Source organism: Numida meleagris, chromosome 1 (assembly GCF_002078875.1).
Source record: "Numida meleagris isolate 19003 breed g44 Domestic line chromosome 1, NumMel1.0, whole genome shotgun sequence".
Taxonomy (NCBI): Eukaryota; Metazoa; Chordata; class Aves; order Galliformes; family Numididae; genus Numida; species Numida meleagris.
Window position 1 is genome coordinate 85,252,639 of NC_034409.1, and position 22,803 is coordinate 85,275,441.

Consider the following 22,803-nt stretch of genomic DNA (forward strand, 5'->3'; position numbering starts at 1 on the left):
CACAGAATATGCTGAGTTGGAAGAGACCAACAAGGATCGCTGAGTCCAACCCCTGGCTCCACACAGGACCACCCAAAATTCGAACCTTGTGTCTGAGAGTGTTGTCTAAATACTTACTGAATTTCTGCAGGCTTGGGGCCACGTTCAGTAAATAGAATGGAAGCATTGTTGCTATGTGGTTTTGTGGCAAGGAAAAAAACAAGTTCAGCTGTGTACCTCAGCAAGTTGTCATGTGGCATGGTTCTCTTGCATTTGGATCCAGTGTTCTAGGGGTAGTACAGCTGGCAGATTCCTGAAGCAAAATGCCCTTCTGCTGCTGTCATACTCAAGCATCTGAAGCAGACAGCAGCAGGAGCAACAGCAGTACAAGCTATGGGCCTGGTTACTCTGTGGTGCTTGGTTCATGCAGCAACAGATGCAGTTGCTAGCTAAATCTCATGTGGGTGTTCACCAATAAATGCTATTGACATACATGCTCTGATAATAAATAATATGAAAACCACATTCTTCTTGAAATATTTCATATAAGTTGGAATTTCATGAAAAATTGAAAATCATTGCAGGGGAAAAAAATTCTATCCTGTTACTTAATCTTCCTAAAATCCCACAAAGCCACCTTCCTTTCTGCTGTTACCTGTAAGTCGTGCTACATACCCTATTTTGTATTAGCAGTATATTAACTTCTGGGAGTCATACATGTAAATCCCTTGCACTCGGATTCATCACTTGATATTCAAGACAATTATTTTACAGAAGGATGCTAGAATAACAATTTTCAGTGATGTGGGTAAGGTCTGTATGAATTCTAATAAGGCTGTTGTGTTGTGATTTGTGATTTTTTTTTTTTTGGAGCAGTCACTTTTCTGAATTTTGATATTGGAAATTACAGTACTTTCTTGCGCTACTCCTCAAAAGCACCTCTAAAGAGATATCCATTTGTATAAGTTATTTAAGCAGTTTTAAGCTTGTGGTGCCTTTAACTACTTATTTCATGCTGTGAAGTGATTAGCAATTATTTCTGTCACTTAGCAACACTCAGTGGTTTGAAAAACTTTTTTTAGCTTCTAAGTAATTAATGGGAGTGTAAATTGAAGAGATAGTGGCATGGATTGCATCCTGAATACAAGATAGCTGTGTATGCAGCCCAAAACAATCAGTGTTTTGTTGCATATAACTCTTGCAGAATTTGTAGTAACAGGAAGAAGAAGAATAAAACCCAAAAAAACAGTCCCTGGTATTGTTGTGCTATTTCTTGTGTCAAACACTTTAAAATAGGTGCTAAGCTATGTTTTTACGTTTTAATTTGATTCAACTGGTCCAGGAATGTGAAACGTGACATTGTCCATCTTTTCTTAAACAGCACTGCATGTTACTACTGCCTGGCATTTCATTTTGCCTCCAGTTGTTCTTAGCTTGAGAGAAACACCCTTGAGGTCTTATTCTCCACACTCCTTGTTTCAGGTTTCCTCAAATACTTGCCAATCTGATGCGACTGATTCTACGGAAGTGTGTCAGAAGTCATCATTGTTTCAGTTTGCAGAGGTGAGTTTCTTTAAAAAGGGATTGTTTTTCCTGAGTGTTTTCTTTCAAGAGGTATCTGGTGTTTAGCTGAAAGAGAAATCAAAAAACTCACTAAATTTTGTGGTAGCATTTCTTCCTTCTTTTGGGGGTTGTAGCATTGGATCATGTGTCAGGTAGATGTGTCTGATTTGAAGTGCAGATGTGTTCAGGAACACTACTGAAACCCTAGTGTAATAATGGAGCTGTGGTTTAAGCAGTGATTTAGAGATCTCATTCCTGCACTTGTGTTGAGAATTAGACTCCAGTTGATACTTGTGTTTGGACGTTTATATCATTTAAATGTTTATAAATATAAATATATATTATATATATTTTTATATAATATTTATATATTTGGGTTGTTAGAGTTAAGGCAGTATGGTTAGGCTGCAGTTGGACTTGATGATCTTGAAGGTCTTTTCCAACCTGAGCAATTCTATGATTCTATGATCATCTAGCCAGGTCAAATGGGACCCTGGGCAGCCTGATCTAGTACTTGATCTGGCGATTGGCAGCCCTGCCTGTGGCAGGGTTAACGTATTTCCAGTACCTGCTATACAATGCTACTGAGCTTTTTGTTTTTAAATATCCCCTATTTCATTCAAATTTTAATGGATTTAATTGACATAAATAACATGGGGTTGCAAAGAATCCTGTCCCTTTGTAAGCGTCACTTGCTTGCTTACATCTTTTCGACTTCTGAAATGGTTGTAATCCAGTCACATAAATATTTAGCTGAAGACATTGATTAGACATGATGCTGGACAGTATTTGAGTAAGTGTCTATGGAAAAAAAAAAAATTGTCACAGGAGGGGCTTCTTTTGTTTGGTTTCACACCAGCCGTGAATCTGACTGCCTGGTCTATATTATTCATCGCTGCATATACTTTCATATTTCTCCCTAAATGTCATCACTTATAGAGCAGATAGATGCCGATCCTTGCATTCAGAAAGTGTTTTTAGTTTTAACATTAGCTCACAAGGCTTTGAGCTCTAACTTAAGAGCTGAGGTTTTCAAAATGTATTAGAGGGAGATTAATGCACTGAACCTTTATTTATGATTAAAGGTAATGGCCAATGTGAAATACATGACCTGCAATTAGGCTCCTAAACAACTTACTGGTTTTTCTTGTTAGGAAGAGGAGAATGCCTGATTTTCTATCAATTGAAAATAATTTTTAGAAGCTCCTTAAAATTAATTCCAGTGTTAATTATGGTAGTAATTCAAAATCCGTCTTCCAGTATTTCTGAGATACTTCTGATTACTTACCCTGTCAGTTGAACAACACGAAACTTTTTGTTGTTCCTTTTGATAACGGTCTGTTTCTTCAATGTTGCTGTTAAGTCTTCCAACCAGTAAGACAAATAGTTCACTTAATGAGCTCACTTAATGAGTTCATTTTACAGTGCCCAAACAAAAAAGTGCCAGAATCATGTGACAGTACAGAGGAATTGAGCATATCTTGCAACACACAGCACTTGCTAAGGGCTTGTGAACTCTGACTTTGCCTTACCCATCAAAGAACTTCAGTGAATGTGAGGAAATAAGCTCACCTGCACTGCTGAAGCTTGCCATTCAGAAGTACTTCACTGATATTCAGTAACTAGAAATACATATTAGCTAGTTTACTTTGTTTTTCATGGATATTAAGCGGTTTGTAATGAGGCTGCACGTATTTGGTATGTAGTAGGTATGTGTGTCAACAGCAAAATAAATGGTACTTGTACCTAGATCTGTGATTAATTCAAAGTGTTGTTTGCAACAAAAAGAAGTGATGCAAGTTTAATTGTAAAAATAAATATTTCTTTTTAAAAATGCAGCTTCCTTAGTCATCAGGATAGATCTGTTATCACTTCTAAAAGTATGTGCATGTGTTGTGCCTCTGCCCTCGCTTATCTTCTATGCAAAGTAGCAATTTGTGCTCTATCAGCGCCACCATTCTGCGATCGGGGCTTTCACTAAACAGTGAAATATAATACAGTGTTAAGTTCCTGTTATTAACCCTCATTTAACATATCAGTGGGCAAACAAAAGCCCCTCAGAAAAGTTCCAGTCAGTTTTGTTGATCCTAAGAAAGATTTTAATTGTTAAAAATATTCAAGATCACCGTTTACGTCTCTCCTGGGAAACCAGACACTGTTTGTTGAAGTTTGTGTGTTGAAGTTTGATCATGAAACTGAAGAGTTAAATAATTTAAACAATTATTTTCCTGACAGATCTCTTCAAGCACATCACAGCCTGGAGTCCCAGGAGCTGTAAAACAAACTGAGGAGTCTGCATTATTTCAGTTTGCTGAGGTATAATAGTGAAAACATGGTGGGGGAGGATGGGAGGAAGCAAAGAAGCAATAAGAGCTGTTATTGAAGGTTAAGCAGCCTAGAGATATTAAAAAAAAATAAGACTTTCTGAAGTGACACTATGCACAGCTTATGGAAGAGGTTGCAGTAGTGGAAAACAGTAGCTGCCCTAGACGTAGGAATCCTCTAAGAAAATAAACTTGCAGGTCAAAGTCAGCTTACCTCAGCTGCAAGGATATGTAGCTGCATTGTTAGGTGATGACCTCTAAGTCTGTAAACTAACCTTCAGTATGTAAGTTATCCTCCTTCCTTCATGTGTTGAAAATTTAGAGTACTTATAGGTGGCTTTTACAGATGTGTTTAATGTTCCTCTGTAAACCGATTTCCCACACATTCTCTTTTTCTCCATTTGGGGGAGTCTGATACTGCTCACAGAATCTCTTAAGCTAAGGATATACTCGGGCTGTGTGTGGAAAAAAAACTACAACTGAAGCTAGTACTATCCTGGAGAAACACTGTGGGATGAAAAGATACCCTGCTGACTATTCCATGTGGTTACAGAGGTTTGACTACTGACAACAGACTTCCTTCTATTAGATGTTAAGCTAAATATATACACTGTATTTTTAGCTTCACTAGGATGAGCCTTGATTTATTCCTTAAAAATTGTAATTACAAAAAAAAAAAATTCAGGTACAAAACACCTGAATAGAAGCAGCCTTATAAAAGACACAATAGTTAATAACTCTAATTGTAAAGAAGCTTTCATACGTGCTACCTTTTTTTTTTTTTTTTTTTTTAAGTTAGAGGTTAAATTGGAAATTTCTCTTGAGAAAGTCAGTGGAATTTAGCAGGTGAAGCCATGTGCTGAAGCCAAGAAAGTAAAAGATCTAAACTATAGAACATTCTTGCGAATTTTCTCGCCAAGACATGCACAAGTAAATTTGCTAAGTTAGTTTCAAAAATCTTGGCCATCATACGTTTCAATTAAATAGCAATTTTAGCTATATGTGGAGTTGAGCAGAATATATCCCTTGAGTATAGAATCATAGAATAGTTTGGGTTGGAAGAGACCTTTAAGATCACCTAGTTCCAACCCCCCTGCTATAGGGACACCTCCCTCTACACCAGTTTGCTCAGTCCCATGAGTACAGCATTTTCAAACATTTCATGAAACTTGACTCAGCAGCACCTTCTAAACTTCACAGAACCTAAAATCAGTTCTCTCCTAAATGATTAAACAAAAGAAGATCAAACCTGAAAACTGTCTTAAGGATGTAGCAGTGTGCTGAATCTCATACCACTATGCTAAGCCAGCTCACTTGTTAGATTGGAGCGCATGTATGAATCATCAAATGCTGGGGAAAAAAAGGTGGTTAAAAAGTTAGTTAGCTGTTGGAGAGGACAAATTTAAAGTCAGGGCTAATCTTTTTCCTGTTAAAAATACTGAAATGTGACTGTAGTCTGGAGGAGGTTGTATTTTCTTGGCTATTTTTTCAGTATCTAGAAATACCCATCATCCCAAAATAAACTTTCTTTCAAGGTTATTCCTCATATGTTATACTGTTGTTGTAAAACCTCAGTGGCAGTGACTAACTTCATGTTTTATCTAAATAGAGAAATGGTTTTAAGATTGCTGCCTGATTTTCATTTGCTTTGTTCCAGGGGAAAATACTATGCATGCTAAAGAACCTCTTTAAGCTGCTTTCTTTTTTTTTTTTTTGTAATTATTCCTGCTATTAAAACTGCTTGTGCTCCTTCAGTTATAAAGGCTTACATTTGCACAGGGTGGCTTTGTCAAGTCTGGCAAAAATCCCATTCCTTTTTGCGCCACTTTTTACTGGGTCTTGTCTATATGAATGCATTACTGCATTTAGTAAACTAAATTATGGTAAGCAATTTGCAGTAGATTGCTGTCAGCAATGCACAGTGCTACAAAAGAGAAGAGGGAGAGTGGGAGAGAAAGTAGTTATATAGCCAGTGGCCAAGTAGATCTGTGAAGAAATGTGAATTGTGCTGTGGTCTGATGTGCCTGGAGACTTCTGGCAGCCATCCCAACTCATTTTCGGTTCTGTCTGGGCGTTCTTCATATGTTTCCTTTCTCTTTACCGCCTTTGCAGCAGGGTGAGTGAGAATGATTCTTTGTGAAGACAGTGATCCCATTGAGCACATTTGTCCTCTTAAATGTACTCCTTGAGTAGAGGTGTCCAAGTCTGCTGTCACTCAGAAATGGCTGAATATGCTGATGTGGTATAGGATTCTTTCTTTAGAGCCTCAGTTAGCCTGGCTTTCTGTCCTAAGTGTGTTGTAGTCTTCAATTAAAGCTGATAAGGATATGATTAATGGCACTTGCCCCATGTTGACTTGCTGCAACAGCTGAAGAGAATCATGGGAGCGATACTTTGTTGGATCCTGTGGGTGTGCAGAAAGCAATTGCAGTGGTCTTCCAAGATAACACGAAGTCTTCATAAGCTGTTGTTTGTTGTTTTTAATTTTGGTGGGTGGCCAAGTTACGTTCTTGGCTTTTTTTGCTCTTCTCTGATCTTGCAAATACCTGGTCCTTTTTTCTTCTTTTCTCTGCTACCTTTGTGGAAAGCCAGTATATAGGCCAGTAATTTCTCAGCAGTGGGTTGTGCTACTTGGCATGACGGTTGTTTGCAAGCTGCCTGCTCACATGGGCTGCTTGCTGTTGTTCTCCTTGCCTTGTGAGGGAAGCAGAGCAGATGGGGCCCCTTGCTCTCTTGGTCTTACTTGGATGTGTGTTTGGTGAGCGCAAACAGATCGTGATGACTGCTCTGCAGAAAAGAGACACAAGTACCACTTAGTCTTACTTACCTAAAGTTTTGTCGTTTATTAAACACAGATAAAGCTTCCAAAGAGTAACAGCAGTAAAATTGCTCGTTTAACCATCTTGAACGAAATGAAGCTGAAAACCCCAAACTCTTCACTTACAGCTGCTCTTCAGAAACTTTCCCCTAGGTTATTTAACGGAAATGTGTACAATCATATCCAGCATTCACTAGAGTAGAATTCTCCTTGCTATTCCAACAGTTTATCATTTTTAAAGAAAAACGTATGCTTGAATATGGCTTTTTCCTTGCTGTGTTCTCACATACTCACTTTTAATAGAATTGATGGCAACACTTTCCATTAAAGCCTTCTGCAGAACAGACGTCTTGAATCCAAAACTTTGGTCAAAGTGCTGTGAAACTGAGACTGGGATCTAGTCAGTACGTTCTCTTCCAGCCTTCCCTTAGGTAAAGCTTGTTGTAGCTTCCCATAGGTAAAGCGTGTCATCTTCCATGGTAAAGTCATTGTTTAAAATAAATATAGTTGATGTTTGTCTATGAACTGCAATCTTTAAATATCTGTATTGGAATGAAATGGCTGGGAGGTGGAGAGATGAGCGGAAAAACTGACACGTGCATCCTGTGCAAACTACAAAGTAATACAGTAGCTAAAATATTCACCTGTATTGTTCAAGGTGTAGTAAGTAACTGGATCCTAATGGTACCTGAGTTAAGCCTCAGCACAAGAAGGAGCTATTTGTGGTTGTGGTACTGCAGGTACTGATTACTCTGATTAAAAATGGAAGGTAGTGTTTAGGCACAGAATGAGCTCTGTGATCTCATGGAGAGCTGACTGATCAGCTGCAGTCTTCTGACACTTGGCCAGCAACTTTGGCAGATCAAGCTCTAAGTTTGTTTCTTTCTGCATGTCTTGCTGATGAAGGTTTTGGTTTTTTTTGTTTTTTTGTTTTTTTTTTTTTTGCTGAAGAATTTTGCCTCCCTGTCTTCTAATTGGTGCTACAAGGTTCTCAAATTTTAAGAGTGCCCAACCTATTGTCAAAACTGATTTTTTTTACTCTTTTCTCACATTGTGCGTCTGAAGGCAAGATATGCCTGTATACTCTGAGGTTGCACTTTAATGTGTGATTGTTCCTTTTCTACCATTCATACTGTGCTGAAGAAATCATTAGGAACTGAGAACATATTACAGTAGGAAGAGAAAAATTTAAAACTCTGTTCCCATGAATTGCAGTGTACAAGGGGCCTTGGGATCCTGAGTGTGCTCACTGAACTGCACCAAGGGAGAAGTAGGATTTTTAATTACTTTAATTTAATATTAAAAATAAAATGCATGGTCAAGTATTACTCAACATATTTGCAATGGCTGGCATTTAAAAAAAATGTTTGGGATTTTTCAAATTTTTTTCTTCATGTAATAAATCTCCTTGACCATGGAAAAGCTGTTCAAATAATCCAACAACAGCAACAACAAAATTAAATACAGAGAGGCTACTTTGATAATTTTTCCATCCAAAAGGTCGTGATCATAAATGTATTTTTTTTTATAATGAGGCAGACGTCAAAGAAACACTGGTGGTCTTGTCCCTATCTAAGGGTTTTCCAGGGCTTCCAGGCCAAATACTAGTATGTAATGCCATGCCAGACAAAATAAAATACAAGAAATAATGGATAATTGCTGTGTTGGTGAACTCATAATACTGTGCTTGGAAGCAGGTCAGAACAGTTTGGCAGCAAAAGCAATTCTGAAATGCGGTGAGAGTTATTTACCAAGCACTGGTGCTGGCACACCAACATCTATACAGAAAGCTGATCTCCAAATGTAAGGATGTTCTTTCCTAAAGAAAGGAGGTGAAACAAGCATCCAGTGCCTGTCCTCCTCTATATCTGATCAAATAATGCCTGCGCTTTACAGGAGAATTTTATTTAACATTGAGCGCCACAGTTCATGTTTTTAAGTATATTTTGTTCACTTGTAGTCACATAAAACACACAGCATGATCAGAATATTATTAGTGCTTATATTCTGCAAACTTCTAAGTGTCTGTTTAGTGTTTTTTGAATGGGATTGCTAATTTGAAGTAGGGCCTTCCGCCAGGAAGATCTAAAAGTGACAGATTTAACTAATTCTATTTCTTTGCTATTTTTCTCCCTTCCTTTCTGTCTTTCCTGATTAACACTGAAATATTTTCTCCTCTGTTCACTTATAACCTAGATTTCATCAAATACTTCCCAGTTGTCAAGTCCTGAGCCAGTAAAGCACTGTGGGAAGTCGGCACTCTTCCAGTTGGCAGAGGTAAAATTTATACCATTAACATCACAATGAGAGGATGTGTGGTTTTTCCCCAAAAAGGAATTGTATAAGGCTTGGCTATAGCATTAAATTTAGTATTTCCAGAGGCATCACTCAGTAAATAATCAAGTAGTAAGAGAATTAGGCAGTTGCAGTGGACCTAGGGAACCTAGTTCTTCTTTATGCACTTGTAAATGCGCATCATTTATTGGATACCGTATGGAAGTTATACTTCCTTTCAGGAATATTAACCTTATAATTGTAATAAAAACTAAGCCTGGGACGATAGCAAAGATGAGACAATGGCATTCTTTTTAATGAGAAGGTGAGTACCAGGATTCAAAATGTGAAGTTTTAGTTTGAAGACTGGAAGGTGTATTGCTGAATTGGGGACCCTAGAGTAAGAGGAGAAAAGTACACTTTGAGGTCATCCAGGAATCTGTAGAAAGAGTTGGACATTGAAGTAGTGTATTGAATTATGAAATTGACAGTTGTCAGTAGAAATCAAGAATACAAGACAAGGTCTCCCAAGATCCTAGAAAATTTCTAAGAGTTTTCCATTTAACCTTGTAGAGGTCTCCTCTTCGATACGGATAAATCAAATTTCTGAGGCTTGGCCTATAGATGTTAAAAATTATATGCTGCGGGTGAAAATTATGTGCTGCTTTCCAAGTAAATAAGGGAGGTTCCTACCACCTTACTCATCTACTTTTTTGTTGCTGTTGTTTTCAAAACGATTTCCTACTTCAGTGAGGAAAATGGTTCTTTGGATCCTTTCTAGCAGCATCCATGCATATGTTCTTACTGCTGAGGCTAATCCCTCTCAGAGGAAAAAAAAAAAAGATTGGAAGCACTGAAAGAAAGCACCATGCTTTGAGTCTGCATAGATGAGTATTTCATGCCTTGCGTGGAATGGTAATGCTACTAGGAAGATTAGCTTCATGAGGACTTACATGAGTAGAAGAAAATTTACCTTACCCTAGAGGCAGTCTCTGGCAGGAATAGTGTTTGTTCATGTGTGCTGCAACATTATCAGCAGTGCCAATGCAAGGGCCATTACCCTTAGCTGTAATCAGTGACTACTGCGGCCCTGGGACAGCAGAAAGGCTCCTAACACAGAACTGGAAACGCTGGAAGTTTCAGAGGTGTGCTTTGTTATGGGACAGCAGTACTGTTCTGTAGTAGGGCTGTTGAGCCCAGCCTGACTTTTGGACGTCACCATTCAAAGTTGCGATGTGACTGGGATGACCCAAGTGCAGGAGCCTTTCCACAGGAGCGCAGGGTTAGTGCTACATTTTGTGGAAGTGAAGCTTGAGTGTGGCAGTGTGGCTTCAGCATGATGGGCAGGTTTCCACGATCTCTATCTTGGCTGTTGTGCAGGTGGATTCATACAAGGCTAATTAAATATACAAAATTAGTGCTAAAGGCTCTGATCTGAAATGGCAAAGGCGTGCTAAGCACATCTTCCTTATCTCTATTTCTTTCAGTAGATTAGAGCTATTGATTGTATTTATTTTTTCATTTGTTGGTTGGTTTTTGGAGATCTCTGTGATGCTGGATTGTAATTGGACAAATGAAGTGAGATTCAGGTTAAATTTTCAGATAGCAATTTAGGACCTGGTTTGGAGCATCCCACATGAACTATGCTCACATCATCTCCAGGGCATCTTAAGTTTACAAGTTCATTTGGCAGACATTTGTGCTGTGCCGCTGTAGCTCCAAACCACAGATGCTGTGCGCTGGAGGGGGCTGGACTGCTGTCTGCATGCTGCTTGCATGGCAGAGATCCTGAGCGTGGGAGCCTGTCAGCTTCAGTGTGCTGCACTGCTCTGCTTCTCCTACATCTCTCTTACGTGGATTTACCGGTTTTATCTTACTTTTTCCTCACTCTGTGCCTTCATTTTCTGTATTTCACAGATGGTGATAAAATGTAAAAGCAGATGTAATGCTTTCCCAAAGATTTCTAAGAATTTCTAAGCTCTAAAAACAGTTGGAGCAGCCATGCTGCAGGCTGAAGCCTGGCAGGCTGCTGATCAGCTCTGCTAGGCCTTGAGCAGTGCCTGAACGCATGCCTTGTCTTCAGCCTTCAGTGCAGAGGGATGACAGCGGATGGGTGAATGTCACCTGCAGGAGGCAAGGCGGCCACTTCTGCTGCAGGGTCTCACAGCACTAACAATGCCTGGCTGTAAGCAGCAATCGGAGCCTTGAGCTGGAATCATCAGGGTTTGGGAGGCATAGAGATAGCATTCTTAGCTCTTTTTCATTATTTCCTGTACGGCAGTGATGGGTGTGATTTCTGCAAAGCAGGTTTTGGGGCCAGTGTTGGTTGGAGGTACTGGAGTGACTAACTGAAGGGTATGAAAACAAATGCTTTAGTTCCTCAGTTCCTAGAATTCCAGTTCTTTCCAAGGAAGCAATTATAAGAAACCTGCAAGCCTGATCAAAGACTTTGGGACATATCCTTAACAGTAAACATTTTCTTCTTTATACTGATGTTCTGAGACTGATGTTTTAATAAATTTAGAAAATTATTTCTTTATGTCTAACTCAAAACTGATGCAAAACACTAAAATGCTGAAGTAGATCACAATTTAATAGAAGAAAAATGTTTATTTGAGAATAATTGGATATCTGCTTGCCCAACAGCATTCCATATGTCAAAGAGTAATCATGAAAGGTTACCAAGGGCTTGAGAGCTCCTACACGACTTTGGTTTCATAGCAAATCTGTCATATGAATCCTGAAGGACACCACCAGGCAGTGCCACGTCCTGGCAAAACTAAGCTTCTTAAGCTGTGACAGTGAAAGTAATTAGCAAGCCAACATCTAACAAAGCCTTCAGAAACATCAGCTGGATTGTGTGCTGGTGTAGGTTGATGCAGTGCCCTAACAGAGCCCTCTATTTACATGTGAGAGAATATGTGCTTCAGTTCTTCCTCCAGAAAGAATCCTGTCAAGAAGATCCCAAAATCTGGAAGTAGCTTTTAATGTGCATGGTGTTTTCCACCAGAGCAGTGGAGTAGTAAGGTTTTATTTGTACTGCATGCACACATCTATGCTTCTTTTTGATATGCTTATATAATCTTATGAATGCATTTTGTCAAGAGGAAGGAAATAATCCTTTCAAATGATATGTGATAAACATAGGTGAATTATACTGATGAAATAATGTTTTACTTTATTCTCCTCTTTTTTTTTTTTTTTTAGATTTCTTCAAATACATCCCATTCAGGTCCTGATTTAACAAAGCAGTGTGGAACATCAGCATTATTTCAACTGGCAGAGGTAGTATTAAAATACTGATGATTAATTACTACAGATGCAGTGGGGCAGGGAACTTAATGATGTTGATCACCCAAGTTTGGAAGGCAGTACATTGCTACAGTTACAATTACGCTGTTGCTTATAGAAGTATAAGTTTCTTCGGCTTGGGTACCAAACGCTAAGATTTCTGCAGATTAGCAATCAATTTGGAGACTTGTAAGTGTCCATATTACAGCTGATGAGAAGCACCAATCCCTGATAGCAAAGGGGTTATCCAATCTCCATTTGAATTGTTTCAATCTCTTGTTTTAGGGATTAACGTTTTGACTAGGTTGGTTTGGTTGGCAGGGGACCAGGGTGGAGTTCAAAGGAAGAGCTTGGTTAGTCTGTTGTTTAAATTACATTATCATTACAAATACCTGTTAAAGGGCATTAGCCACTTCTGTTACTTTTTGCATTTCATACATACTATTGGAGAATGAGTGGGTCAGTAACTTCTCTAGAAGCTCTGTTATAATTCTCTCAGTAGCTTCTCCAGCTAAGACCAGTTAAAACCAATGCCTTCTTACATAAATGTTGTATTTCTTTTGTTTCTAAGCTTTTTTTTTTTTTTTTGGTAGGTGTTCCTAATCTTAAAGACTGAATTGTGAGTTTATTTAGATCTTACAAAACAAACACACAAACACTTTTTTGTAGCTACATATGTAACCTTCTGTACTATTGGTAGCTCCAGGAGAAGCAAAGGTGGAAAGGAAAAAAAAATCCGTTGGTGAGAGGGAGTGTTTAATTGACAAAGTATCATTAATGTTCAATGAGTTGCATTTGTAAGATTGATCTTTGGCTTCTGGAAATCACAGACTGGGTTTACAATGCAGTGCAGCGAAGCCACAGAGGTACCCCTGGTGCCAGAGCCCACCTCAGCATAGTTATGCGATTCTCAACATAATCCAACTTGCTTACTAACAGACAATGAGCTGCCAAAGCTTCCGTGTTTCTAATGAGAAGCCTAGTTTAACTTGAGCCACATCAGGGATTTTTACCCAGTATGATATGGAAGGAATTTGTGAAACTTATTTCAGCGTTCTATCATTGCTATTACATATTGGTGTAAGTGATCTTTTTACTTGGCAAAAATTTGAGAAACTAAAATTGACCCAAGGAAAACCCAGTGACCTGCAGAGTGCATCCATTCTGACCATATACGTGGCCTGTAGGCTGAGGTGCAGGATAGAGACACTGCTAATGTCTGGTTCAAAGCAAGTCTCTTCCATCTCATTTCACTCCAGGTGGCTCTTCAACTGACAGTTGTTTTAGAAACAAACTAGAACTTGGAGTTCAGGAAGAGGGAGGGTAAGAAGAAGAAAGCCTGCCTTCCCAAGGGTAACTGCTTGACACTGTGAAGTACTAGCCTCTGTAGCAGTGTCAGCATGGCTTACAAATGATCCAGAACTGTCTGCATCTTCCAAGTCATTGCTGAAGAAACATGGCAGTTTGAGGACCTAGTTATAGCTCTTCTTTTGAACATCACTGTTCTTCAGACAGAATGAGCTGTTTTGGTTTCCATTAACATTATCTCCAGGAGGAGATAACCATGGCAACTACTGCTGCTTTGCAGTTCTTTGCAGAATAGAACTGTGACATTAGAATAAAGATTTGGAAGGCTTTTATACTGTCTTCCAAATTATTTTGCACGTTGAAATAAAGGAAAATGATTGCTGAGATTTGATCAACTTTTTTTATTCCCTCTTGGGGACCATTTGGAAAATGGAGGAGAGAATTGTTTGTGAAGATATTTGTAAATTGGGAGGGGTATGGATTTGAGATTTGAAGTAGCTTGTCTGTGGTGATAATGAGATACTGTATTGTTCCATTGCACTTGGGATATTTTGAAAAATCAGTCTGGCAGTGTCTTTCCAGGATATATAAAAGGCACTTGAAGGATCATGGAAACACCACTTAAATCAGAGTATCATTTTTTTGTAGGGTTTGTTGTTGTTGTTGTCCTTTGAAGCAATAGCATCCACCAGTCTTATTCTTATTTCATCTGCTTCATTAGAACTTCAGCATTTTTTCAGTGTTGTTCTTCAGCATAGTTTACTTTCATAAATTAGGATCGTAGAGAGATTGCCTGTGTAGCACTCCTGTTAATACAGGTAAGTAATGTAAACAGTTGATGTTTATTTCATAGTAACTATTTTTCACTCACTTTAGATGTGCCTTGCTTCAGAAGGGGTAAAAGTGAAAGAACCTGGGAAAACAAAAGTGGAAGTATCAGAAGATGTGACAAGGGAAGTTCCAGAAATGGAAGTGGAAGAACTGGAGAAGACAACAATAAAAGACTCCTGTACAGGAAAAATAGAACAATCAGAGACAGATCAAAACTGGGATGAGACAAAAGCTGAGGAATTAGAAACTGTAAAATTCAGTGATTTTACTAGTCTTATAAAGGATAGCAATCCTTTTGAGAGAAATGATAACACAAAGGATTACATGTGCCGTTCTCCAGAGCTTTCAATAGCTGAAATGAGTATCCTTGGGCTAGGCAAGCCCGAAAAGTTGAAGAAGAAGAAAAAGAAAAATAAGTTGGACCGGCACACAAATGAAAAATCCACCCCCAAAAAGCCTTGTAAAAAGAGACAGTCCTCCGAGTCGGACATTGAGAGTGTAATGTATACAATTGAAGCCGTTGCAAAAGGAGATTGGGGTGCTGAGAGACTTGAAGAAACTCCACGCAAAAAAGCCCGCCCATCCTCGAATGTGAAGGGAAGCATGTTGGATACAAAATCACCAAAGAAAAAAGTGAAATCTAAAGAGAAGAAGACGTCAAAGGAGAAACCCACTGAGACCACCAAAGAATCGAAGCCTCCTGATTTCCTTAGTATTACAGCCAACAAGGAAGTACCCTGTGAGACTTCAGATAACATTAAAGTGGAACCACTGACCCCAACAGAGGAGGTGGTGCCCCAGAGCTTACCAGAACAGGTCAAAACTGAGGACAGTGACTGTGTTAAAAAAATAGAAACCTGTGGCTCCAGGAAATCAGAGAGATCTTGCAAAGGTGCTCTTTATAAAACTCTGGTGTCAGAGGGCATGCTCACGTCTCTACGTGCTAACGTGGACAGAGGTGGGTGGCTTTGACTGCTTCATTTACAGCATGAACCGCAAAAGTCTGCCTGGAGTGAGAGGAAGAGCAACAATTTATGTTTAAACTGGAGTTTAAGAACTGTGTGATGGGGTTTCTGTGTCTGATCACCTGAAATACTGGGCTTGGGGCTTCATGGTCTAGGGCAGGTCATCTTGAGCCCTGCAGTCTGCATTCCTATTTATCTAAGTCTCTATGGTTTTGTCTTATATGACATGAGATTTAGCTTTTTGACTAAAGACTTGTCCAGTTGATTCATCAGCCAGGTGATAGATGTCTGTAGGACCTGTGTTGCATATAACCCTGAACAATTGCTTTCTGTGTAAACATCTCTTGAAGCTGTGGCTGTGAGCATAGTTATCCATCCTACAAAAGGCAGATATGTTGTGCTTTCCCTTTGGTTGTTAGTTTTGCTGTAGGTGGTGAGCCAGAAAACTTTGCCTTGTGGAAGGAAACACTTGAGAATGAAAGCTTCCAGGAATTTTCATGAGATATACTGGAATGTATTTTTCCAAATGGTAGATTTTAAATGGGTAATTATTCAAAATGGAAATGAAAAAGGTGTTTGTAATTTAGGTAAGTTTATTCCTGTAAATCTACTCATTTCGTTGTCTTCCTTCATACCTCAAGAGATCCTGACTTTGAAGGTAGCATATATGTAAAGGGAAAAAATAAAAAGTTGCCAACAAGTTGATTATCTAATTGGGGCAGGGGAAGAAGGATTGTTTTGTTGCCCCTTCAAAAAGGCCAGACATCATAAATTGCATTGGTGACTGGGTATGCAAGTTCCTTCTGAGCCCAGCTTAGCACATTTTCCTAAGATGAGAAATGATTTTTTGCCTTCACCCCAGGAAAAAGAAGCTCAGGAAAAGGCAACTCCTCAGATCATGAAGGATGCTGGAATGAAGAAAACTGGGCTTTTTCCCAAAGTGGGACAAGTGGGAACAAAAAACTGAAAAGGCCTAAGCCAAAGGAAGAATTTGTTTTTGGGTAAGTTGCAGCTTGACACTGTTCAAAGTTTTAATGAGGTCAGCCTGCTACCTCAAGAGTGAGTCTTCCCCCCTGCAGTTAGTGAATATCTAATGCTCAAACATTTCAAACTACATAATCAGAATTAGACAGAATTCCTGAAAAATTGCCAACCCTGTTTGGTTGAGTTATACTCTAGATTCCTGATGTTGGTTATATACCAAAGTAATTTCTCAGATATTTCCTGGTTTACGCTAATGTAAACAAATTTGAATGACATTATTTGCTCACTTGCTTAAAAAAGAAAACAACCACAATATTTACCTGCTCAAGAGATGAAGAGAGTTAATGATATTTTCAAAGCACTTTACAAACAAAATTTGAAGTTTTATGTAGGTGTTCAAGCATCACAAACAAAATTAGACTAGAAAAAAATAGATTTCTTTGCCCAATTGAATTTGCTGACAGAAGAAAGCTAAGCACCATTCTAATATTTGCAAATAATTACGATAAATACGCCAATTTGCCACTGTGGAGGAATTAAGTATTCCAGATTAATAATTAATGATTTCAAATGCATTGAAGTTTACTAAAGCTGCACAGAACTACTCTTCTACTATATGAATAACAGGTTTTGTTAAAGTACTAACGGACTTCTTTAACTGCAGGCATAACTGTTAAATGTGTTTTGCCATTCATACTAACTTGCAAATTCTTAAAGACTTCCAATTATCTGAATTCAGAGGGTGAAAATGAATTTAAAAAGGAGTAGATTTTCCATGCTTCATGCTTAAAATTGTAATGTGTTTCTTTTGTGCCAGCTTTTTTTATGCCCTTTTTATAACCTGGTCTACAGGAAATTTAGCTGCAGCTCACTCTGCAGCAAAGATGTGAAATTGATGAAAGTCTCCAAGCATTTTCTGGTTTGGAACAGCCAAGAAAAACTAGTGGTACACCTTGTATTTTTAGTGCACTGCATATAAACTTTGTAAATATCTGAATTTTAATTAAAAATCGAGAAACCTTATGGCATGAAAACCAAATGCCTCTCCTAGCCAAAAAAATAAATAAATAAAAATACTTTCAAATGACTTATTCAAGGTTGTTATGAAAATTGTGTAATAATTCATTTGGCAAATACAGTTCTACCATAGTTAACTGGCTGGGTGGGAAAAATACATATTTACAGATGTTGCTTCCTGATTTAGCCATGCCATTAATGAATATTGTTCAGTGAGCTCTGTAAAAGCAGAAGCAATAATTTGTGGAGCCAAAGTGTGGAGAAGGTATTTGTTGTCCTTGTTCCTTACTCTGCCTGATCTTCTGTCTACTCAAAGAGCTATTTTTACTTTTACCCGTTTCTCTTAAATCTTTTTGCCCCCTTCGTCGTCACCTTTCAGCATTAGGGGGCATCTGTCTACTGGGGTCCTCACTACTTGCTGCCATTGGAATTGCTTCTTTCTTCCCTTACTTCCCTGTGTCCCATTACCTTTTTCTCCATTGGCAGCTGCCCGCGCTTGCCCTGGTGATCTTTGTCCATGTACAGCTGAGTAGAGATCAAACAGAGGATCATTCTGTGTACCAAAGCTTTCAGAATGCAATTGGATCAACATCTTGTTTCAAGAAAAACAGAAAGAATTAATGTCTCTTGTCACACTTCCAAGTGTATAGAGTCTAATGGCCATCTCTTTCAGCAGTCATGCCGGCATCTATTGAGTTCTAGTTTTCCATAGCAAACAGCACTTAAGATTGAGTAGAAAATGGCATTGTTCCCTTGTCATGGGCAGTTCTATTTATAATCTATCAGTGCAAATTGCCTTTTATTAAAACATTCTTGCTTCCAGTGATCCTGCCTGGTTGCAGGTGTTTGATGACAAGTAGTGCTTACACAGTATGGCACAGTCCCTTCAGCCAGAAAGGCCATGCCATACCAACCAGTTCAAGTGTTTTGTTTTCATCTGGCTATTCCAAACAATATTATATCTGTGGATTTCTTGAGTTATAAGTGAAGTGTATTCCAGTCATTCAGGCCCGGCTGAAACTATGAGGAATGTAGGGTTTCCTGAAGCTATGAGCTAGGTGTATTTCTCATCTCACAGCAAATAAAATAATAAAGGAGGAAATATAATCCCCCAGAAGAAATACAAAGCTAATTGTAATCCCGAAGCACAAAATTCTAGAATTATTTTTTTCCTTTCCCCAGAAGACTGGATGACTTGCCATTTTTTTCAGATAGCGTGACATTTTTGTTCTAGTTGGAATTATTTCCATTCCAGTGTGATGTGACTTCTTTATGTGGAATTGTCCAGATTGTTTATTTATTGGTTTTATTGTCTTTTTTCATTCCCTTCATAGAACAGACAAATCTAATTTACAAATCTGTGCAGCTAAATGTCACCAGCATGACACTGATTTTTCTTTTTACATTATTTGCATATATTAAAACTTAATTTGTACTGAGTTACAAATAGAGAGGCTGGATTGTACGTACTTATCCCAAAGTTGGATTAATATATTATAGTTTGTTTACGGTGTGTGTGCATCTCTTCCTCCTCTATGTACGTACATGTGTATATGTGTGTGCACACATATTTGTGATATTATTTTTTTCTCCAGAAATGCAGTTACATTTAATTTGATTGGTTTTGTTTCCCCTTTAGCTTAGCAAAGTTGGAAGAAGAATTTGAAAAGAAATTCAACAGCCTCCCTCAATACAGTCCTATTACCTTTGACAGGAAAAATTCATCTGTTCCAAGGAAAAAGAGAAAGGTTGGAAGCGGCTCATCTGAACAACCAAAATCCAACAAAGGTAAATTAGTGTTCAGTACATTCTTAATCAATAACAATGCTATGACAAGCTCAGAAATTTATACCTTCTTACCTTACTGTTATACGTGTGGAAAGTGGGTAGTCAAAAACGTTTTTCTAGTGCTGAAGCTACTTGGTTCTCACCTGGATTAGATTTCAAGCTGTAGTCTTAACTTCTGATTTTCATGCTGAGTAGAACTGGTTGGAGCTTGTACACAAAACAATTTCCTCATAGCAAACAAATTTAATAAAAATGGAAATATTTGTTAGAAAAGTGAATCTGACAGGTTTTCTCAGGGGAAAATGGGGAGAAAATGGCAGATTATCAAAAAGTTATTTTGAAGTTTTTCAGAGAATGGTTCTAGGCAGTTTTGCATTTAAGTGTACCTTTAGGCTCCATAAATGAAAACGTAGGATACCAGAAGTGTCTGAATGAATTGTGATTAAATCTGATTTTTTTTCCCCTCAAGATTTTAACTCTCCGTTGTCAGTTTGTTCTGATAAAAATGGTTTGAGTTTGCTCAGCTCCATTGCTGATGGTCATACAGGAAAGAAAACTCATGACACATTTGGCTGATTATTTACAGAAACCCTGTATCACAGAGGTAGTAGAGAAGTGAGAATATGTTAGGGAAGATGGTTTTCGACTCTGGCATCACGAAATCATGTTCTGCTACTATGATGGTATCATAGACTGGCTGATTTTCAAATCCAGTATGTGTGTTTTAGCCAGGCAACCATGGATTAGATCTTTGCTTTTTGAATGCTTCAAAAATAATTACATTAGAATATGCAAGGTTGAGCAGCTGTTCTTTTCTAGTGCGTATCAATTTTGGTATTGACTTTTGTATTTATATAATTAGATGTGGAGCAGTCAGACTCTTGCAAAACTTAGACTTGTGCTAGTACCAGCTGAGTTCTGACTCTCATTTTTTTTAATGGGACATATTTGACAGAACCTCTTTAATAAGCATGAATGATTTTTTTATTTTTTTTTTTACAGTATGTTTATACAGTGGTCTGTTAAGCAACATCTTTTGGGAACAAGATGATCTGGCAATTGAAGCTGTAATAGCAGCTGCTTGGATTTCTTGCTACAGTACTTACTGTTCAGGTGCCTTTATGTCTTTAAAAAAAAAAAAAATTCAGGTCCAAAGTTGTTTAGGAATTGCGTGAAGCAATGCCATTCCAGCCAGGTAACCTAGAACTGGATTCAGCTTTTTTGCTAGGTTCTTGGGTATAAGCTGGTTTTTATCCTTGTTTGCATCACTACTACAAAGCTTGGGAATATTTTCAGCCAAGTCTCAAGGGAATGTCGGAGGCATAACTGCAGGCAGATCACAACCCTGATACAAGCAGTTTTGGCACATCCCTGAGGAGGAGGCTATGGAGCATTTGCTGGTAGCTGGCAATAAGGGCTCATAAAGCGAAGCCAGCTGACTGTGCTGAAGCAGATGGCCAGCAGTCACATGAACTTTTCCACCAACTGAGCTGTGGGATTGCAACAAGCAGCCCCGAGGGCTGGAATATCTGATGGTGACACCAATGTTTATGCAGTGAACATATAACCACAGCCCTGAAAAAAATCCAGGCTGAGATATCACTATCTGTTCTCAATTCCAATGAATGCTGAATTCACAAAAGCTAGATGAGAGAGCTGGCAGCTTGCATCAGTCATTCCAGCTCCCTGGAGTGAGGCTCAGCTCAAAAGCTAACTGAAAAACTTCCCAACGTACCTTTTTTTTTTCTTTTGGAAAGAAAAATAAAAATCGCTAAAATTACAGGCATTCTGTGGCAGTGGGTTGATTTTTAATTTGTTTTCTTCCAGATTTTTTAGAACTCTTAAATTAGGATGCGAGCTATGTACTTGGAAGAACCTGAACAAAACTGCACGCAGCCAAGCTTACTATAGGGAAGCAGTTCCAGCTGTGCCAAACACCCATTAAGTTGAATCCCCAAATTAATTTGTAGTGCTTTGACAGACCGTTCAGCATAGACATGCTGTTGGCTTGCCTACAAACTATGTGTCCAAAGACAGCTAGAGAATACTGGCCTCCAGTGATGTTATGCATACAGGTCTATAAACTGGGCCCCTGCGAAAGTGAAGCATGGGAAGCAGGCATGTTGTGCAAAATGGTAGAGACTGCTTTGGAATGGTTCTGGGTTTTTTGAATTACCATGTTTACACCATAAGAATTTAGCAAAAGCAGAAGAGGCATTTTTTTCTTGCAGTGTGATGAGCATGAACTGTTAAGAGGCAGTACAACTCTATGGGTGTGACTCTGTGCTGGGACATAGGAGAGCTTAATTCCACTGTGCTCTGTCTTGTCCTCTTGTGTGGAGTTGTCTCTGCTGCTTTGCCCTTTCTTGGAGTTGTCTCTGGTGTAAGGTCATTAGAAGAGGCATCCATTACAAATGGTGCCTATTCGTGGCTGAGGCTTCCTGCGTGCTTTTTTTCCAAACAATGGATAATGATTATTAGGGGTAGGTTTAGCAAGCTCTCTTCAAAATTGAGCCCAGCTTTTCCTGAATGAGCATCTGCAGAATCATAAACTTCCCATGCGTTTTCTGTCCTCAGATAAGTATATTTTCTGCAGTCTTTGGATTAGTGCTTACTAAATTGCATCTAAAATCTGGAAGGTAGATTGGAGTGATGCACACTAAAACTTCCACAGGATGTTAGGTAAATAAAAATAGATAATTTTTTTTGGTTTGGAGGTGGGTTGTTTGTTTCATAACTAGGTCTCTATGACTTAAAGCAAAACAGAAAGAACATATTCTATCCAATCTGACGAGGATGCCACATTTGATTTTCTGTCAAATGTCATTAAACTATAGCTACAGGAGGCTAAATAAGGAGAAGAGCCTGATTTGTTGCCTGGCTCAAACAGACAGGATTGTCAGGACATTTTCTTACTCTAAAGTGGAAAATCAGTAGATCAGTGTCCACTGAATCCTTCCATTATCTTGTCGTTCTCAGTCCTCTCATCAGGTAGTTCTTTCAATATAAAAACACTTTTAGAACCCTGTGACATCACTGTTTTAAATCCATATGTAAGAGGAGAGGTGAATTTTCTTAAATGAACGACATTTTAGAAACGTTTTGGGGGGAAAAAAAGAGTCCAAACTCTGCTCCCAACCATATTAACAGAAATCTTCTGTGGAGTAGAACTGAACAAGCCGCAACTTTCTGCAAATCCCACCCCAAGCATTTGGTACCTGGGTTATGCACCTACAATAGTAATGTAGCAAAATGGCTGAAAAATACAGCTATCCTGAATCTGTACAGATGGCCTGCTCCAACATTTGCTGGAGCTGTGACTGATTTTATTTTTCTTCTTTCCAATGGCATATGTGCCAAAACATCCCACCGCACAGAAGTCGTCAGTCTACAGTGAGTCACTAATACACTTATTTGCAAAAATGAGCAGCAGGCATAGTCATTATTTCTGTCGTGTGCTGTGAAGAAACGCTCGCTTACACACTAAGCACTTCACTAAAGCTCTTGTTTTAGGAAGGCAAGGAGATGAAAGCATAGTATACAGTTATTTATGAAAGGAATTTTCTGCATTTTATTTTTTACAGTGGCCTCTAGGACTAGAAATAAATAATCAACTTAAAATGAATTTTTCTCTGTGGCATTGCTCTCAGCCTTATCTTGG

The 22,803-nt window shown here is 38.6% G+C and overlaps 1 protein-coding gene across 13 annotated transcripts in view; it reads left to right on the top strand.

The window, feature by feature from the left end:
* BBX (BBX, HMG-box containing) overlaps window positions 1–22,803 on the top strand; it is a 131,176-nt gene that overhangs the window by 86,403 nt on the left and 21,970 nt on the right. For 9 of the 13 annotated variants that reach the window (XM_021400677.1, XM_021400601.1, XM_021400639.1 and 6 more), the window contains 7 exons: window positions 1,462–1,542; window positions 3,778–3,858; window positions 8,881–8,961; window positions 12,166–12,243; window positions 14,434–15,346; window positions 16,216–16,354; window positions 18,994–19,142. In XM_021400677.1, coding sequence (XP_021256352.1) covers window positions 1,462–1,542; window positions 3,778–3,858; window positions 8,881–8,961; window positions 12,166–12,243; window positions 14,434–15,346; window positions 16,216–16,354; window positions 18,994–19,142 — 1,522 coding nt within the window. The remainder of the gene's footprint in view (window positions 1–1,461; window positions 1,543–3,777; window positions 3,859–8,880; window positions 8,962–12,165; window positions 12,244–14,433; window positions 15,347–16,215; window positions 16,355–18,993; window positions 19,143–22,803) is intronic. The other 4 variants (XM_021400615.1, XM_021400670.1, XM_021400633.1 and 1 more) reach the window with 3 other exon arrangements.